The sequence below is a fragment of the Anarrhichthys ocellatus genome, unplaced genomic scaffold, assembly GCF_004355925.1.
Source record: "Anarrhichthys ocellatus isolate YVR2014 unplaced genomic scaffold, GSC_Weel_1.0 scaffold27, whole genome shotgun sequence".
Taxonomy (NCBI): Eukaryota; Metazoa; Chordata; class Actinopteri; order Perciformes; family Anarhichadidae; genus Anarrhichthys; species Anarrhichthys ocellatus.
This window is the reverse complement of record NW_022280057.1, coordinates 1,312,847-1,331,441: the sequence shown is the minus strand read 5'-3', so window position 1 is coordinate 1,331,441 and position 18,595 is coordinate 1,312,847. Positions and strand designations below refer to the sequence as shown.

Sequence of the window (18,595 nt, the reverse complement as noted above, 5' to 3'; positions counted from 1 at the left end):
AGACCATATATCAAAAAGTATGACTACAATGTAGTTTGATTGTCTAGAAATACTGTTTCTGGTCATATATGAGTTCATTTGACTGTATTTCAATACACATAGATTACAAGATGAGGGAGTGCTGTCTTAATCATTATAAAGGGAGCACCACCACTGTGCTTGGCAGGAATGTTGAACAGAAGTGTTTGTCCGTATGTTGTTCAATGCTTTATCAAGCTGTGCATCAGGACAGACAGTCAACAAGACGGGGAGCTTTATGTGAGCAGGCATAGTAACTTCAAAGCTCGTAAAAAGCCCATTACTAGTGTTCCATGCAACCCTCTGTGCTCAGCTACAAGCATTCAACTGAGAAAAGCTGGTGAGACTGATTCAGAGTCTGAGACACTCTGTGTGGCAGAGCAGCAAGATCATCACAACAACCCACACCTTGAGTATCCAGACACAGAGAGAAACTCTGGTGTCAGCAAATGTCTCCCGCCTCCACAAAAAGACCTCGCAAGAAAATGCCCCTGAGAAAATGTCTGACTTGTACTGTGAAGATTTCACATAATGAAAAGTTGGGAGCCCGGTTCAATTTTGCTTAAATATGTCTTAGGGATCTGAGAGCTAGCAGATCTAATATGGAAGTCACTGTCGGGATTTGACAGAGTCATAGTGTAATGCTGAGGGCTAAACATAGGGAGCTCAAAAGCTGGGGCCATGGATGTGTGCTCTGCTGCTCAAAACCACTCTCCTATTTTTATATTGGAAAGTCTATTGATGGAGCTGCAGCAGAGTTAGATCAGAGGAAGTGAGTTTTAACCCTTCAGACTGAATTATCAAGTAAAGTGTAAAAGCAAGGTATGCACAATCATGTAAAGGCAAAATTCAAACACACATGATACACAATAAATTAGCTTTTCATTGTGACTGTAAAAAATGAATAAATATATCAATTGAGGCATCAAATTTGTGATATATCTTTCCATGGATCGTATGACGGTTTCCCCCTGTGAGAAACAGAGAGTAGGAATTTGGAAATGAGTGTGAAAGAGAAGGCCGGACTGAAACACTGCAGGACTTCTCTCCCACTAAATGAGAAAATAAGAGGGTTGTAATTTTCTGTAAATTGCCATCTCACTTCATGTCAGTGGATTAAGAAATTAATGAAAAGCGGCAAGTCAATCTGACACTTTTAAATTAAGAAGAGAGTATCCAAATGACAGAATTAAAATGGGGGAGAATGAAAGTAGAGGATAAATAATTGGCTGGGGGGGAAATTCTGACAGAAAGAGAAGTGGAAAACATGGCAGCTGAGGAGAAGAGAGTGGAAACAGAGTAAGCAGCGGACGCTCCAGGCAATGCCATCTGTGGGTGGATCTGCAAAAGGCTGCATGCCACACACCTGTGTGGAACTGCCTGGGAGATAAGGCCCCGAGCACAATGGCCCTGTGGCCACCTGTGCTGCCAAACAGGTGCACAGCCCAGCCAATTAAACTATTAGACAAACACAGGCCTCTGGGAGCAAATTAGCAGGCTGCCCAAACATCACAGGAAAAACAAAAAGCAATGCTAAGCAGTAACTGGGAAAGAACATTTGATGTGAGACTTTCATTTCTGTGTGCAGAATTAAGTTGAATGTTCCACTAAACAAAGTGCTGGTTTTGATTCCATTATCACATAAATGTCAAAAATATCTCCAGTGTTTAAACACAGACCACCAAATTAGTTACTTGATATAAAAAGTATGAATAAATGTAAAATTGCTTACGGCTCAGGGCTATATTTTGCTGTTATATATCCAAATGACACTAATATTTCTTGATATAGACAAAGCAGGGCTTTAACTGGTCACACAAAAATGGTCAATTGAGTTTGAAACATTAACTGCAAGCTTAAAAATAACAACTTAAAAATATTCAAACTTCTCCTGCTTAGCTTAAGCCGTCCTACAGTACTTCTACATTGGATTTTGACAGAGATCAGATCAAATCTCTTGGTCGAGACTATTGAGAAATGGATGATGTTTTCTTTTTACTTAAATCATATACAGTTTAGGACCATCTATGCATTCCTCTGACCATTGTGGAATGATTCTTCTAAAATGGTTGATAATTCAAAACCCCAACATTATAATTCTGCTCAGTATTTTACCAAATCCTTTGAACACAGGCAAAGACAAAGTTTGTTTGGCCTTTTCCACTGTGAAATAAAATAGAAATTCACCAGCCCTCGACTATGAACTGGCACTTCTGTTGGAATGGGAGTTCATCTCAAAAAATACTGTTTAATGCTTTAAACTTCAAACAATCAGCGAGGCGTAACAAATGGCAGCATATAATGCAAGACCTTACCAGTATATCTATATTCATACATGCATATTAAGGAATGCATTTTCTAACTTCTATAGGTAGATTTGAAAGTCCCCAAAATATAAATATTCAAAAGCAAGCCAGCTGATCATCATTCTAAGGTGTAGATTAAAACAACCATGAATGCACTGCTCTGCCATCTACTTCATGGTTATTTCCGGTACATTATAACATAGCGTACAAAGGTTACATTAACGTAGTGGAGTCAGAGTAGCAGCAAACCAAATGTGGATTTCCTGTGTGTCGTGATCCATGACAATTAAGTACATTCATATTCATTAGGGGTAACCTTATCCATGCTTCAAGAAAACAATCAGTCCCTTTACCCAAGAGAGAAATAATGAGAGGCGTAAAGATGAGCAAGGGGCCGGATTTAGTCAACACTCGCACAGTCATGCTCGCCGCACACACATACACACCCACAAAGGTGGCTTTCTCCCTGCATGGACCTTGCCATCCGTAGGAGGCAACTCGTACATAAAGCACTGGTGCCTTCCATGCTGGTCCGAGATTCAGCCATTTGAAAACACCCACAGGGCAAGCCTGGCCTCACTTACGTCCCCTCGGCACCAGTTGGCCTTTCTGAGTGGAGAGGCTGACTTGACTCCCCACAGCTTGCTGGAGACTGCGGAGACTGACTTCACAGCTCTGCAATCACTCGAGGGATAACAGCATGGCTGTCCATAACACACTTGAACATTATTCATTTTAAATGTGCATCTATGATAAGCTTAGCACATTACACATCTATCTATGGTTCCTTAGTGTATGCATCACAAATGTCTCTGTGTAAGCTGACTGAGTCAAACCACCATGTCAAGCGGATGCGGCTGGTTTGATCCTTTCTTCTTCTCAACGGGAGAGGAGCGTAGCTTTGAAGGTAAATGTCCACTGTATCAAATGAGCAGCGCATTTTAGTTAGAGCACACTGCTCTTTGTGTTTTTTTTTCTTAAAATTGGTTAATTCAGGGATGCAGCGGTTAAGCTGGTGGTAGCACACAGATTAAATGAAAGGTCTTCCAGGGCCATGCTAGCAGCTCCTTCCAGGGTGAACATAAAAAAGTATTCCACTTATCCGATGACCATTTAATATGCACCATTCATTGATTCACATTAAGAAACATCTCCTCAACAGCGGGCTGGTAAATAATTTAAAGGATCTGCTGTCGCTAAGGGTTCCGTTGCAATAGTGGGACCAAATTAACATTGAACATCCTGTTTAAAGAGAGAAGGCGGAGAATTTGGGGAAAAAGTAGAGACAGGCCTTAAAAAAAAAAGAATCTGTGAGGGCTCGTAATGAAGGACTCGAGAGCCAATCAAGGCTCATCAGGGTGGATAGACAAATAAATAGACAAGAAATAGAGTAAACTGTATGAACATTATGTTCATCTTTAAGGCATTCCAGGTGCATGTAAACCGGTTTTCAGTTCATTAGGAACTCTCTATTTGGGGTCATGTCACATAAAAGAGCAACCAGGGCCACAAACATGAAATACATTTTTATAACTTTACCTTATCAGAGAAAACACATGATTTTGTAGAATCTGTCATGATTCCACTTCAAAAAATCACAAAAAACTAGTGCACATTATCTGAAAGATGACTTTCACTCTGGTCCTTCCCATCCCCCTTTTGCTAGACTGAATTGAATTCCATAATTTTCTTGCAAAGAAATAAGTGCACGGAAAATGCTATTGTGGCAAAATGATTGTGCAGTATTTCCAGTTGTCCATATCTGTTGTGTGTGTGCTAGAAGTTTGAACTTTCATACAGCAATGTCCAGAGGATAACCAACCAAACACAGTGACAGAGTGATGTTGATGTCCTCTTTTGATTTCGACGAACCTTCTCATCATTGTGCCAGTAGTAAGAGACACTCTAAAAAGCACTTTGAGCTGTGATATTTGTGGATATCACTTGGAACATTTCCAGGCACAAGGCACAGTTTGCAGTGTGTGAAGAAAGTGACTAACCTGACAGGGTTACTAGTGAGAGACACTCTGAGCGACTCCAGGCAAATGAGCAGCTTTTCCTCCGTGATGCCAGAACGCAGCTCGTGGACATATTCTTGGGATGAAAGTGTACACTCGTGCTTGCTGTTCCTGAGTCCTCCCTGAAAACAAAATACCAACAGGACAGTTATTAGATTACCATCATGAAGTAAAACACCTTGGTAATGTCTTCAAAACTAACAAGGGTAATCGGTAGCAATAGAAAGTTGTGAACACAGTTGAAGGACATCAATGTTTGATTTGATTTAGAAAGGTTACTGAACGATTGAAGACCGATAGAATCTGAAGAAACCTTAATTTTCTGTCATATTAAATGAGACCATAAAGACCATAAAGAGGACTTTGCTGCATAAGTGGCTTGTTTCCTCGGTAGCTGTCGTTGTTGAGACTTGTTTTTACTTATTATTTGGATACTCAAGAAGATGGAAAGCTGGCCAAAACGTCTGTGTCTTCAAAATAGGATGAGTGAGCGTCTAGAGATGAGTTGGCCGATTTCTCTTTCTCTCAATCAGCCAATATTCGAATGACGGTCTATACTCACAGAGAGCCAAACGCAGGCTCGACATTCTATCTGCAGCGCCTCCTGCTTAAAGTAAATGGATTCCTGTGTTTAATCTCCACACACGGCTCTAGAGAGATGCTGCTACACCAACGCTTACACAATGAGACTACCTATTGGCAGCAATACACACAATTACACCCCGACAGGGAAACGTATATCTGCACACTCACTCTCCCAGCGCACAGTGTCGTCAACATAGTACATTAGATCGCGCTAACGGAGAGAGTGAATGTATGGTCTGACACTGTTGCCATGCAGTCCATCAACCAACATGCATTTTGAGGGATACAAATGAAAGAGCTTTGGCGTGCAAATTGAATAATTGTCCTACATTAGCTCTCCTCCCAGAACAAGCTCCAAGATTAAATAGGTGTGAAATCTGTTTTTTTTTTAGGTTCTGTTGTCAAAATGAGCTACATTTCAGGTGGGGGTTGAGTCAAGGTACTTTACAAAAGAAAATGAGCAAACGCACCGCAGGAAAGGAATCGCATTTGCCTGAACCGGACTGCTAGACCAAATCATCCACACTGTGTTCATCCCTGGACTGCTGGCTCCCCACACAGCTGAGCTGTGCTAATAGGCAGTTTGGTAAGTAATAAGCTAGCTCATTTATCTGGAGAAAAGAGAGGCCTGCTGCTCTCCTGCAATGCACAGTCAACATGAAAGAACCATTTATTGTTTTGTCGTTTGTTTTTTTGTTGCAAAAAGCAGAGGCAGTCTAACAACAGCATGCTACTAATAACTCCGTGCTTTAGGTGTAAACTGAGCTCACGGTGTGATTGGCTCAGTAATAAGTGGAAGTGTTTATTTGATAAAGACGTTCTTACACCTGTAGGAGGGATTCCTACTGAAACCAATTACCAGTGGTGGCTCTTCTACAACTAGTGTCAAAATTACTTTTATTAAATGTAAGCTCACACAGTACAGTTTATCAATGAATAGGGCATGAAAACAAGGATCTACTAATGTCCTTCCACTTAATTTCACCATTTCTTTTATTATGCTTGGCTGAACCATTAGTATTTTTTCTATTATTATTATCTGCCTTGGCTTCCCACATGTTCATCTGCTCTGCTATTGCGATACGAACACTTCAGAAACAAGCGTAAAGTCTCAAACCAAGGAAAACCTTCGAGTGTGCTTTCTTTTCCAGCGTTCCAAACTATAGTTTGATTTTTCTATAAATGCATTCCTGTGTTTCTGTCTTTTCTCATCTTCATCTATACAAACACTTACGCCATTCATCTTTTTCTCAAGCACCGTTGTGTGAATGTGGAGGAGCGCGTGGCTTAGCTTTTATCCGACTGAAAGTAGCTATTAGACCAGAGGGAGATAAGAAATCCTTCTCGTTACGATCTAGATCTTTCAACTATTACCTTCCACGGGACTCTTTGTTGCACATTTTTGCCGCACGCATTTTTGATATTGACAAAGAAAATAATAAAAAAATGTTGAGACCCGACATACACTTTGTGAAAGCTCAATTAATCAGAGCAGAGACAGACATTCCAGACGCTTAACGAAACCCAAGGGTGAAATGTCAGCACTTTGAGTGTTCAAGGTTAAAGATAGACAGTGATGTAAAACTTTATAGTAAGCACAACCGTCTTATCTTTTCTGCGTGTTTAAGTACATCAATGTGCTTTGAATTCCTTGAGTGGCAGTGCTTCATTTTTGAAACAAAGTCTTGAAGTAATGTCAGTCGTGTCTGACTCACTTTTGAACATTTTCTTCAAGAATTCAAGGTAACAGGGGGAGTCATTGATATACCAATGGTCATTTTGTGGGAGAATTATTCCTTGACAGCATTTTCAATCACAGCTAAATAATCTTCACATATTTCTTTGAAAAGGATTCTCAAACAGGGTATGTGCAACAAAGGTATGCCTCCAAACGTTACTCATGGAGACTTCTAAAGAAGGTGTGTACCACACTCTGAATTAATGTCATGATGTGATAGCCTTTTTAATATGTGCAACAGATGAAATGTTTTTTCTGTTGATGAATGAACAATTCCCTACAACTGAAATTTGCTGTTCAACCTTGTGTTGTACAATAACGATAAATGATCTTTGAACCTTGAAATAAACTCATATCACCAAACATGACATACTAAGAGCCTAACCTTTATTTCAGTTAATTGTCAATATAACAGTATGCAGTGCAAAGGATTTTGGGGATCTCTGGTTGTGCCTGAACTGTATCTGGATCATTAGGCAGCTCTACAGATGTCCTGTCGAACTGCGCAAAAGTCCTTAAAACACTTTTAGTATAACAGACCTATGATCCTCGAGTGGGATTCTTCCCTATTAAGAAGAAGGTGTAAACTACAGCCTTCATTATCCAATGAGGCTAATACTCCCTGGACAAGGACCTACCAGAGGCCTTGGACCAGAACTATTCCTACAACCGATCCAATCATGCAAGTAATTCAGGATCAACATGAAGTACTTGTAAGTGTCCATTGTACTCCAAAAAGTAGAGGCGAAAAAAATAAACAACGGCAATCACACTTGCATCGCAGTCAAATCCCCAACTGTTTTCTCTGTAGCAAAGACTGGTGTTTTGAAATGCACTGCTGTCTGCATTGGATCGGTTTCGATGAATAACAAATGCTAAAACAACACAGTTGGGTCGACAGTAGAGAGGTATTATGTCTCCACCGTGCTGCATAAAGTTTCAAAGATAATGGCCGGTGATGTGTATTAAAGCCACAGTGCTGGGTTTCATGCAAGTCTGAAGACCAATCACCCGCCATTTGGCCGAGGCGGCTTCGTCTAGGACAGCTTGCAAGCGTGAGTAAGAACTCGGGTTCAAATTGAACTGAAACTTTAGACATTATGGATAAAACTTTAACTGTAAATATATGCAGTTTTGACTAAGTAATCAGGCCTACGCAACACAAATGTTGACCCAAACATAGCAAGGGAACACACTGTATAAGAAAAAGCACTCGCAACCTCAAATGTAAATCATTGCGATTCCCTTTTTGGACGTGGCTGATTAAGAGGCTGCAGTTTCAGAACATTACTTCCAATAATACACAGGGCAGTGAGAGGAAAACACATCAGCCACTTTGTATTTATCTTCTTACTTCTCCGGAGTTCCCAGCAGGCATACCACTATGTCCAGAAAAACGAGACCTCTGGTTTCACCGCGTGCTCAGACCTCCGGAAACCAAAGACTCTGACCACGAACTGCTTTTTCATAGCCCAAATCAATGGAATCCTTTGGGATAATATCAACATTACACCACCAAACCAGCAGCAGAGAAACAATCTGAGGATTAGAGGGAGGTGGCATTACCTGCTGGCTACTGGGTAATAGAGTTTCCCCCTTCAGGCCCACAAAAATGGTCAACAGAAGAAAATGGTCAAAAAGAGGCCCTAGAGGAAGGGAGTCAGGGATGAGGGAGAGAGATGTTGTGTGTGTGGCTGGTGTGTGATGAAGTAGTAAGACGTAAAACGTGAAGGAAGCAGAGGGTGAAGGAGATGTGAGGAAAAAGTAGGGGTCAGACACAAAGACATAAAATGTGTATGGGGGAGAAAGGGCAGGGCAGAGAGATAGAGCATCAGGAGACAACCTACACAGCAGAGGACAGACACAGCCTTTTGACCACAGGCCTAAAGCCTCATCTCCTGACGCTTATTGAATCCCCTATTTGCCGATAACAGTATTTCCTGCCAAAGAAAATAGTGCTGGGAGCAATTACTTCAGTGAGCCTGTCAATTTCATTTTGGGGGGTTAGGGGAGCATTGGTGCTCACTCCCTCCCCCTGCATCACCTCTGTGTCCCTTTCTCTATGCCACGGGGAGTGACAGAGTGCTGTGCTTTCTATCGAGGGCAGGGCAGGGAGACAATGCCAAGGCGGCGGCACCTCCACATGTCATCTTCACCTGTAATGAGCCTATAACAAGCTGGCAGCTTCCTCAGTGCCCAGTGCTCGGCACACTCAGGCAGACTGATGGATACATTATTCAGCTTCTTTGTCAGCTTACTGGAAAAACCACACGGCTGCAATGTGTCTGGCCTGGAAGCCAGAGCCGGGAGATAGCTGATACAGCTACCGCTCCTTCCATTCTGTCTGCCTCGCTCTGTCTCACTCAAGACATATATATATACGCATTCTTCAGAACAATGTTTTCCCAACTCCCTTATCTCTTCCAGTGTCGCCTGATCAAGAGCTACAATTAGCAAGCGAAGCAAAGAACAGTACCGCACTCGAGTCTGTGTCAGTCATCACAGCGTGAGATTAGCACGTTACAATGATTCCGTTAGATGCCCCAGTGTGAAAATCATGACCCCACTGGACTCATTGCAGCACTTAATGCTATTTAAAGAAGAGCATAGATTCTGCAATCAGCTTATTCTGAAAGCTTATTTTAAGGAGACGCAGAAATGTCAAACCCAAGACTGCAGAACTGCGCACAGAAACAAATCCCTACAACTCCGACTAACTACTGATTCGATTATCTGAATATTACATACAGCTTTCTGAAGAGCGATGATGTTAAAGCACTGCGTGTTTCACTGTTCTGAATAAAATAGTTCTGCACAGAAGTATGAGAACAAGTGAGAGAGTGTGCTCAAACTCCCTCACCCCTTCCAGATATTTCGAGGTGACAAAGATGACGGTTTACAACAACACCCTGCAGGTTGAACAAACAAAAATAACTGCATGTCGGGGGGGGGGGGAAGTGATATGCAGGAACACATTCTGTCGGTGTCATTGTGGTATTGCATAAACAGAGGGCTTTGCAGAGTGGATTTTGAGGGAACATCCATGCACATCTAGAACACTGTTCTTGGGAGGTAATGAATTTAGGACATGTTAGGACACACACACAAAGCGCCCACACACACAAAGCGCCCACCTACACTCAAAGAAAAGTCAGACAAAAAGTAAAAAATGAAATAATGAAAAATCGAATTACTCATTCTTTGTGTGTAATTAATGAAAATTACTAGAGAGCCCTAACGCTCTTTGTGAAAGAGAATAATACAGATACAATCTGAGCAATTAGAGCGTATCGTGCTGTATGATAGCCACGTTACGACTTAATTTCCAGCTCATTAGTGGTTAGTAGATTAGTTGAGAGGAAAGATACCACAAGAATTGGTAGAAGACAGTCTACAGTCAGGTAGATCCAAATGCCATGCCTCACCCTTTCCCTTATGATACAAACGTGACCTATGAACAACGCTGTCAACACAACTGTGCGAGGAAGGTTTGCACGCAACGAACACAAACACACACAAACACACACACACACACACACACGAGAAACGCGATATAAATGAGCAATCTTACATTTAACACAATCTAAAGTTTGGCATGTGTCGGTGGCAGCAGTGGGAAAGGTCAAAGGGAACACGGATCAGTTGAGATGCTGGTCGGCTGGACAATGAGTTTTCCCGAGCCCTACTTAAAGGACAGAGTCCTGCTGCCGGCAGATAAGACATTTCATCCAACCACCAAGACGCAGGGCTCCCAGCTCAGTGGGGGATTTCCCACCAGACCATGTGGTCAAGCAAGAGTTCTCTTTGCTAGAGATCATTTTCCAGGACTTTTCCAGGACATTTTCACTGATAATCTATAGCGCCATAGCCGTAAAGTAATATGTTCCTCTCTGTGGAACATTTAAAAGACATGCAGTCTACGGCTGTAAGTTATCTGTGAAATAATCTCTTATAGGCTATCCTAACAAATTAGGGTGACCCCGGCTCCGCTAGTCGCATGTCGATGTGTCCTTGAGCAAGTCACTTAACCCCCGTATAGCTGTGCCTACGGTGTAAGAATGTGATAGAATCTGAATTGTAAGTCACTTTAGATAAAAGCGTCTGCTAAATGACTGTAATGTAATGTAAATTAGGACAAATTGATCATAGAAAAAATGTAGAAAGTTTATTGTGAAGCTACTGCTACAAAGAGTTAAACATCTGATAACAAGTTATGGTACATTTTACATTGACAATGCAGTATCGCGTTTGAAGAGACACTGCCAGTACTTAGCCGTTGTTTGACTCGCACTTCATTTTTACATATCCGACTCTCTAAACAATGCCCAGCGCACATTTGAAACCATTTCTCCGAGCCAGAGTTGGATCACAAATCTTAAACCTTTGCCGGCATCGTAGGCGTAGCTCATTCTCAGCTAAAGGAAATAGCAGAATGTTGACATATTATTACAGGACAGCACAATATTTTCCAGGACATTTGACTTTTTCTCTCATTTTCCAACGTTCTGTGTTTTCATGATCGAAAAACTGTTTTCCAGGTTTTCCAGGTGTGTGGAAAACCTTTTAAGAATTTGACCCTCTTTCTCTCCAATTCAGTCTATTACTCATTTTTCAATACTTTTTCCTATCTGTCTGTCGCTGCCTTCTCACTTTGTCCGTATGGGGTGTTTTGAACGCTGGGTGACAGCCACAAAAAAAATCTGTATCTGGCACTGTGACTATGTTCTTTTTGTATTTTTGTATTTTTTTCTTCCCTTTATCTTCTGCCTGTTGTGGCCAGAAAACAAAATCTACAGGCTGCTTTATCCTCTCATGTCTGCACAACTACAATTTTCTGATAACACGGACACAATTAGGCCTGCAACATTCTCTCAATAATCAGGCTAGTGGCATTACATATTGTGTCCAGACAAGACAAGCGAAACACAGCAGAGAGGCAGACTGAGAAGAAAACACAAAGAGAAGCAATGAGGTATTAGGCTGGAAACAGCATGAAAATAACACCGCAGGGTTCGCTTTGTAAGAAACACTGGGCAGCGGCCAAAGCGCGCGCGCACGTGTATGTGTATGTGTTGATCCCCAAGCGAGGAAGAGGAAGAACACGCTGTGACAATAGCAACCACAAAACCTGAGGATATTAAACAATTCCATTCACTTTTTTTCATTTCAACACAAAATATGCCCACAATAGTTTGTAATGGTTATTCAATTACAAGCAGGGGTATCCTCCTTCTATGTGGGTGCGTAAACGCACTGAAAGGTCAGATATAAAAAAATGGGGCAGCTCAACCATGGGGTTGAATATATATGAGATTTATTTATTCAGAACTGGAATTTATACAGGAAAATGTTTGAATTAAAAAAAGGCCATGTTCTTATAAATGGGTTTTAAACTTTCAAAGACAACAGAAAGGGACAAGGTACCTTGTTTCGTCTGGAATTAACTTGTCATGCAGTGATGAATAAAGGATGCTTCTCTTCTTAAAGTGAAAGCCGTACATGACTTCAGACATCAACACAATCAATGACAATAAAGAAGAAAGAACTCAAATGCATTATTCCAGCCCCATCAGCAGTAACTACACCTAATAGCTAATAAAAGACATTTTATTTGTGCTGCATCACAAATAACAGGAATGTATATTAGTATGTCTTCATGCAAGAGAATCTTAAAAAGACAAAAAAAAAGAACATTAAATGTCATAACCTAAATATTCAACAAAGAAATGTTTATCTGAATGATGTTAAATGGCAACTGTTGATTCATTAATGTAACTTGTTTTTGTTGCATCATTAAACCACTGAAATCCTGCCAAAGTCAAAAGCAGAAGTCGGTTCAAAGTTAACCTGTTTGTGATACGTCCACCTTGACCCTTACCAGACTAACAACAAGGGCGATTGTGTTTACCTCTCCGAGAGTGGCCCAGCTCCCCCTTTCTCTGTTAACTTTCGCCTGACCCATGCCAGATAGTTCAGACTTTGGAGAAAACACACACACACACACACACACACACACATACACACACACACACACACACATACACACACACACACACAACTGGCTGAGCCCCAGATGTGGACGAGGGGAGGGCAGGCCAACAGGCACCGTCAGCAAACTCTCTTGGCTTTAATCCCACTGAAAGTTGACCGACAAAGTACCATCCTCACTGTTTCAGATAGTCGCTGAAAGATGTCCACAATGTTTGCCCATGATTCAGCCAGGGACAGCTGGGTTCTTTATCATTGCAACCCCCGAGGGATAAAGCCGTCTCCATCAGGAAGGCAAGGTTGAGATCAGAACTAAAGTCTGCTTCCATGGTGTGAAAATAAAACTCCAGATACTCACTGACAGTCCATGCAAACAAAGCCGAGTAACTGAACCATCGTAAACACTTTCAACTGAGGAGACTGTTACAAGGATTTTTCAATACATTATCATTGATAATCCTTGATTTTTTATTTTATTTTTATATTTTGTTCTTGTGAACAGAATAAAAGTCACTCTGTTACAAAACAACTCAAGACTTTTTCCTGATAATCAAATAAAAACATTGGGCCAGGAGAGAGGGATTGTGGGGAGCTGCAATAAGATCAGCAAACAAATACATAAAGAAAACATTGGCAGATCAAAGAGCTCCATTAAGAAAACTGTATATTTAAGCAACACAACAGAGAAGACTTCTTGATAGAGACAAATTATTGCTGCCGAAACCAATCACTTATTCATTTATTCCCCTCACAATGTTGTATAACGGACAATGGTAACAGGCTTGTAATATAATCTATTTAATCTTATTTCCCTATTTGTATTTTGTTCGCACTCTTGTTATCATGTTTTATACTTCTTGTGAATATAATGTCGGTGTTTTGGTTCATTTTGTAAAAAGAACAAAAGAAATGAATACAACGTTGAGTAAAATGATGAAGATGAAACACTAAAGCATTGGTTTACATGTTGTGCTACCTTGTCGTTCGGAATGTGTCTTCATCATTTCAAGTATTAATTGTGAAAATTTAATCACTTTGATATTACATCTTTATGTCATTTGTATATATGTAAACACCTTATTTTGAAAACCGTGTAGTCGTTCATTAACTTCACCAAGTGCATCACTGTCAGCTCGATCGAGGCCGCTTGAATACATTTAATGTCGGATGATTTGACCCAAACATTTTGAGTAATAAGAGGAAGTAACCTTAAGAATCAATTATCTCAAGTTAAAAAAGCTTGTTTTCTCGAGATAACGACATAATTAACTCTTAACGATATATATTTTTTAAAAAGCCATGTATGTTTAGGGCTTCTGTAGATTACATCTATCTTTTTTCAATACATGTTGGCTTTTGGCGTAAGGACTAAGAAAATGACAGAGCAGAGGACACAGCGTTGTGTTGCTCTGTGTGTGTGTGTGTCTTTGAGAGAGAGAGAGGGGGGGGGGAAGCCGGTGGACTTTTGCACGCAATGTTTCTTTAAGTTATCAACAATAATAATTTGAATGTAAACATTATGAATGGAGCTTCAAAGCTTCAAACTATTCCCTTACAGCCCCAGTAATTACCCATAGAGCCAAAACTCCAGCAGGAAAGAGTTCTGCTCTCGTTAGCATAAAGAAATGCAAATGTTGCTTTTTGGCAATTCTTTGGCTTTATCCCAAAAGAAAAAGGAGAGATAGAGAACGTGGATGAAGCGATTTGTAAGCTGTGCGATAAACATGTCAGGATTAAAGATGGAAACATCACACATATCCACTCCCTTCTTAAAACTCACTATCAAACTGAATACGCCGGTCTGCCAACTCCTTCCACAAAGAGCCGCCGGACCAAAACAGTGAGCAATGAACCCTCATCGGGGCTTTCACGAAGACAACAAATATTAAACGAAAGCAGTAAAGTCCAGTTGATTGTTTTGATGTATTGATCCCTACATTTTCAGTTTCATCTGTTTGTGTCTCTCATCAGCTTTTTTTTGTACTATCATTTTGTATATTGTTTTTATTAAAGCAATATCGTCAGTAGGGGAATTTCTACTTCGCCCAAACATAGCTAACACTAACATAATTGCTGACAGCGGGCATCTTAACGAGTGCTATTTTGAAGAATAAAGTACCAAAAGTAAAAGTACACTGATTGTACAGAATGGCCCATTTCAAATAATATATTCATTATTACTATATTACTGTCAAAAATGAACTACTTTCATACACGTAATATTACATCATTGTTTATTTGTTGATTTATATGTTGTATTAAGAATCTGAATCTGCACAGTGGCTGTTAACTGATGTTATCAAATACATGTAGTGAAGTTAAAGGTACAATGTTTCCCTCTGACATATGGTGGACTAGTAGTATACATTTACAGAGCTGGAAATACTAGTATAGTATAGTAAAGTAGGCTACTCGTACCTCAAAGTTGTACAGTACATGGGTAGCCTAAATGTACTTAGTCACAACACGGCGAGAACAACAGCACACAATTGTTTACAAGAGTTCTTTATAGATTTAGCCTCTCCATTTTGCTCTCAAAGTGCAGCAGATTTATGCATTTAACTTTAAAATGTACATAATTTTATTCTGGGGCAGAATGGCCTCCGGACCGCTGTAGAGGGTCTGAGGTCCACCCATTATATAGTCTCAGAAACACCTGAGGTAAACACTGAACTCCATTACTCTTTGTCAAATAGTGTGATGCATTTGTGCGTGTGTATTTAATCAAAGGCCATTAATGCCGCAGCTAATAAATGTCTCTCTAGAGGTAATGCTGTAAAGCTAGAATTACACATTTTCAGTATTTTGTGTCTTTGTGTGTATGTGTGTGTGTGTGTGTACGTGCACATATATTAATACGGTTCTACTCACATTTGTGTGTGCTTGTGTGCCCGTGCTGGTACACGTACGGTTCTGGGGTTGTGTTTGTGTGCTGTACAGAATATTCCTCTGAGCTGTTCTCCCTGCACTTTGCAGGACTCACGTCTGCACTGAATTTCAATGACACCTCTATGAAGATAGGAGCAGATGTCAGCCAGCTCGCTGAAAGTCAGGTAGGAGAGAGTGAGGAAGGTAGAGTGAGCAAAATTGAGTGCACACTAGCTGCAGAAAGAAGTCTTAAGTTATGTGTCAACCTGCAGCGGTGTAATACAAGAAAAACTCTGATTCGCTGTTAAGATATACCATGAAGGAAGACACGTATTTTAACATGAAAAACAAGAAACTCAGAAACTACATCAGACAGAGTTGGTTGATGGACAGGTTTCTGAGGGTTGAACCTTTGACAGTAAGATCATGATGGATTTTCTCCCCCCACTGACTCCACCTAAAGATAAGTCCTTGCACCACTGATTCACTCACATGCTTTCAAGACAACGCACTACACTCCCATCACTCATCACTCTATTCAAGGTCAGCATATGGGCTCAATATTGTCTAAAAAGTACCCCAAAAAGAAAGAAGACATGAAGTAGTATATATGTAGATGTGGTGAGGAGTCGTCAAACTTCCACAGTTACATGAAAGTGAAAAATAATGACTGAAAACAACCTGAAAGTCACGACAAGCCATCTTGGCACCCGTTTCCCCCGCAAGTACTCCCAGCGTGGTGGTGGAGCGGGTTAACAAGTGAGCTGTTAAGCAGGTAAAGTCACACAGGATCTAATTTAGGTTTTCACTGTGGTCTCTGCTGCATTGATTGCAATGTGAAGGCCTAATGAACTCTGTGCTCTTGTTTCCAGCTCTGGGAGCTTGGGTATGAAGCCAAGAGCTGCAACTGCTGACTAAAAGTTTGGGGAAGGACTACAAGAAAAAAAGAAAGGGAAACAGCGCTGAAACTATGAATAAATGAGGAAGAGGACTGATGTTGGTTGCTAATACGAGTCCTGTTTTATGCTCTTTCGTCCTTCTTTACCGGCCATCTCCATTAGGGACTGGCCTTAATAAATCATACAGAGAGCAAACAAGCAGTGGGGGTCAAAAGGTCGAGGTCAATCCGACAGTCTTCTTTTCTGCTTTGCTCTACCCAGTGATTCAACTGGGAATGAACAACACTTCAATTTCCTTTTGTTGACCTAAAAAGTTGCGAGAGATTATGTGTGTGGAAACAACGTGAGGCAGTAGTGGTGCTGTTTTTGTTGTTGGGTGTTGTAGTGTTATTTCTCCCAACATGCAGCTCTTTGTTAGGCTCATTAGGCCTACCTGTACTGGTTTGTCTAATCAGAACAGACTCAGGAACTCTTGCAAATGGCTGTATAAGCAGCTGTCTTTGTTTCAGCAAAGATGGGCTTTGTCTTCCCTTCTTTGATGTAATGCGGCACCTGTCTCGCCATGGTGGCAGGGCAGTCTCTGCCTTCAACATCTGCATGCTGCCTGGTGCTTCGGCTTCTGTCTCTGCCGTTGTCTCTCTCTCTCGCTCTCTCTTGTAACTCTCGTCTGGCCTTCGTCTGACAATGTCAGCTTGGAAGACTCGACTGCCCAGCCGCACCTGTTCAGTAACAGCAGCCACTCGACTTCAAGAGATCAGCCCCTTATAGGAGCGAATGTGTTCGTACATAAATATATATAAAGAGAGAGAGGATTACTTAGTATGTACTATATCATCGCCACAAAAAGCGATATCCTAGGTCAGATGTGATGCATGTGTTTCACCCCCCCCCCTTCTCTTGTTGTTGGCCTTTTGTTGAGCTGCTTGTGGCCCTGTGTGAGGTTAATCAGGCTCTGCTGGCTTAGCCTTGGCCCTCTGACCCTACTATGGAAGTGCGCTGGAATGGTGACCCAAACCCTTGCATGATCAGAGGTCACAGTCTTGTTGTTGCACCGGATCCACAGGAGGGAATATCTAGCTTCACCTACAGGATATAGCCTGTTACTGGTTGAATCCTGATTGAAATATAACACAGCTTATGCGCTATAACCCTAATTATATAAGTACAGGCAGACTTACTGACTTTCTGGATGCAAAATTTGAGTACACTGTCCATTTATACAGCTTGTGCGAAGGAAAGCTGCTAGGTCCATCCTGATTCATTTAACACACACATGGAGATTTTAATGCACTCAGCTTGAGTAGGCAAGCCTATATAGCCAAACAGAGTGAAGCCTGTGCTCATTGAACACATGGGGTAATTTGTACCCTTCCTTACTTAACCTCTGCTCCTGGAATGGTGTGCACTCTTATCAGTACAGCACACAAAACCCACAACCCATCATTCCCTAGTCATCTTCTCTAACCCGAGAACAAACTGCCAACAATGTGCAATAAATAACAAAGAGGAAACAGATAGGCAGGACAAAAACTGGGCTCAGGTAAACATGATTTGGCAGGGACATTAATGATGTCCAATCCCTACACAGGTTCTGTGGGCAGATTCTGATGGAGGGGACAAGCATGATTTACGACAATGGTAGTCTGGGGAGAATGGTGATGGGCCTTGCCAGAAGCACAACGGTCGGTATGTGAGTGTGTTTGTATTTGTGTTCGTGTTTGTGTTTTGCAGTACTGACCCTCAACTTGGACAGGATTGTAAATGGGAGTAGACTGAGCTCTGACCAGGTAAACACACATGCGTGTGCACACACATACGCACATGTACATCAACACAAGAAAAAAGCTCTTGCATTTCCTGAAACTCAAGGCAGTGGGTTGGGTACATTGGATTTAGCTATTATTTCCAGGGCGGTCAGCTTTGATCTCCCTCTGATGTCTGTATTGGGGTCGTCTCATCTCTAATAATCACAGATACATTTCCTCTCCTCTTCCCTGTTAGCTAGATAAATAGGATTTCAAATTGTCTGATGCTACCCCATCAGAAGAAAAACATGATCTATGAAATATCTTCCCGCGAAAAACCCGTACTGAAAGATTATCTTCTCATCACACAGACAGCACAGCTAACAGATAAAGGTGAAAAAGGTGATCTGTACTGAAAGGGAAACACGTT

General features: G+C 41.2%; 1 protein-coding gene across 1 annotated transcript in view; it reads right to left on the bottom strand.

Moving 5' to 3' along the window:
• The window catches only part of diaph2 (diaphanous-related formin 2), a 375,865-nt gene that overhangs the window by 260,594 nt on the left and 96,676 nt on the right, over positions 1-18,595 (bottom strand). Inside the window, exon 6 of the mRNA XM_031862465.1 lies at positions 4,325-4,464. Within this exon, the coding sequence (XP_031718325.1) occupies positions 4,325-4,464 (140 nt within the window). The remainder of the gene's footprint in view (positions 1-4,324; positions 4,465-18,595) is intronic.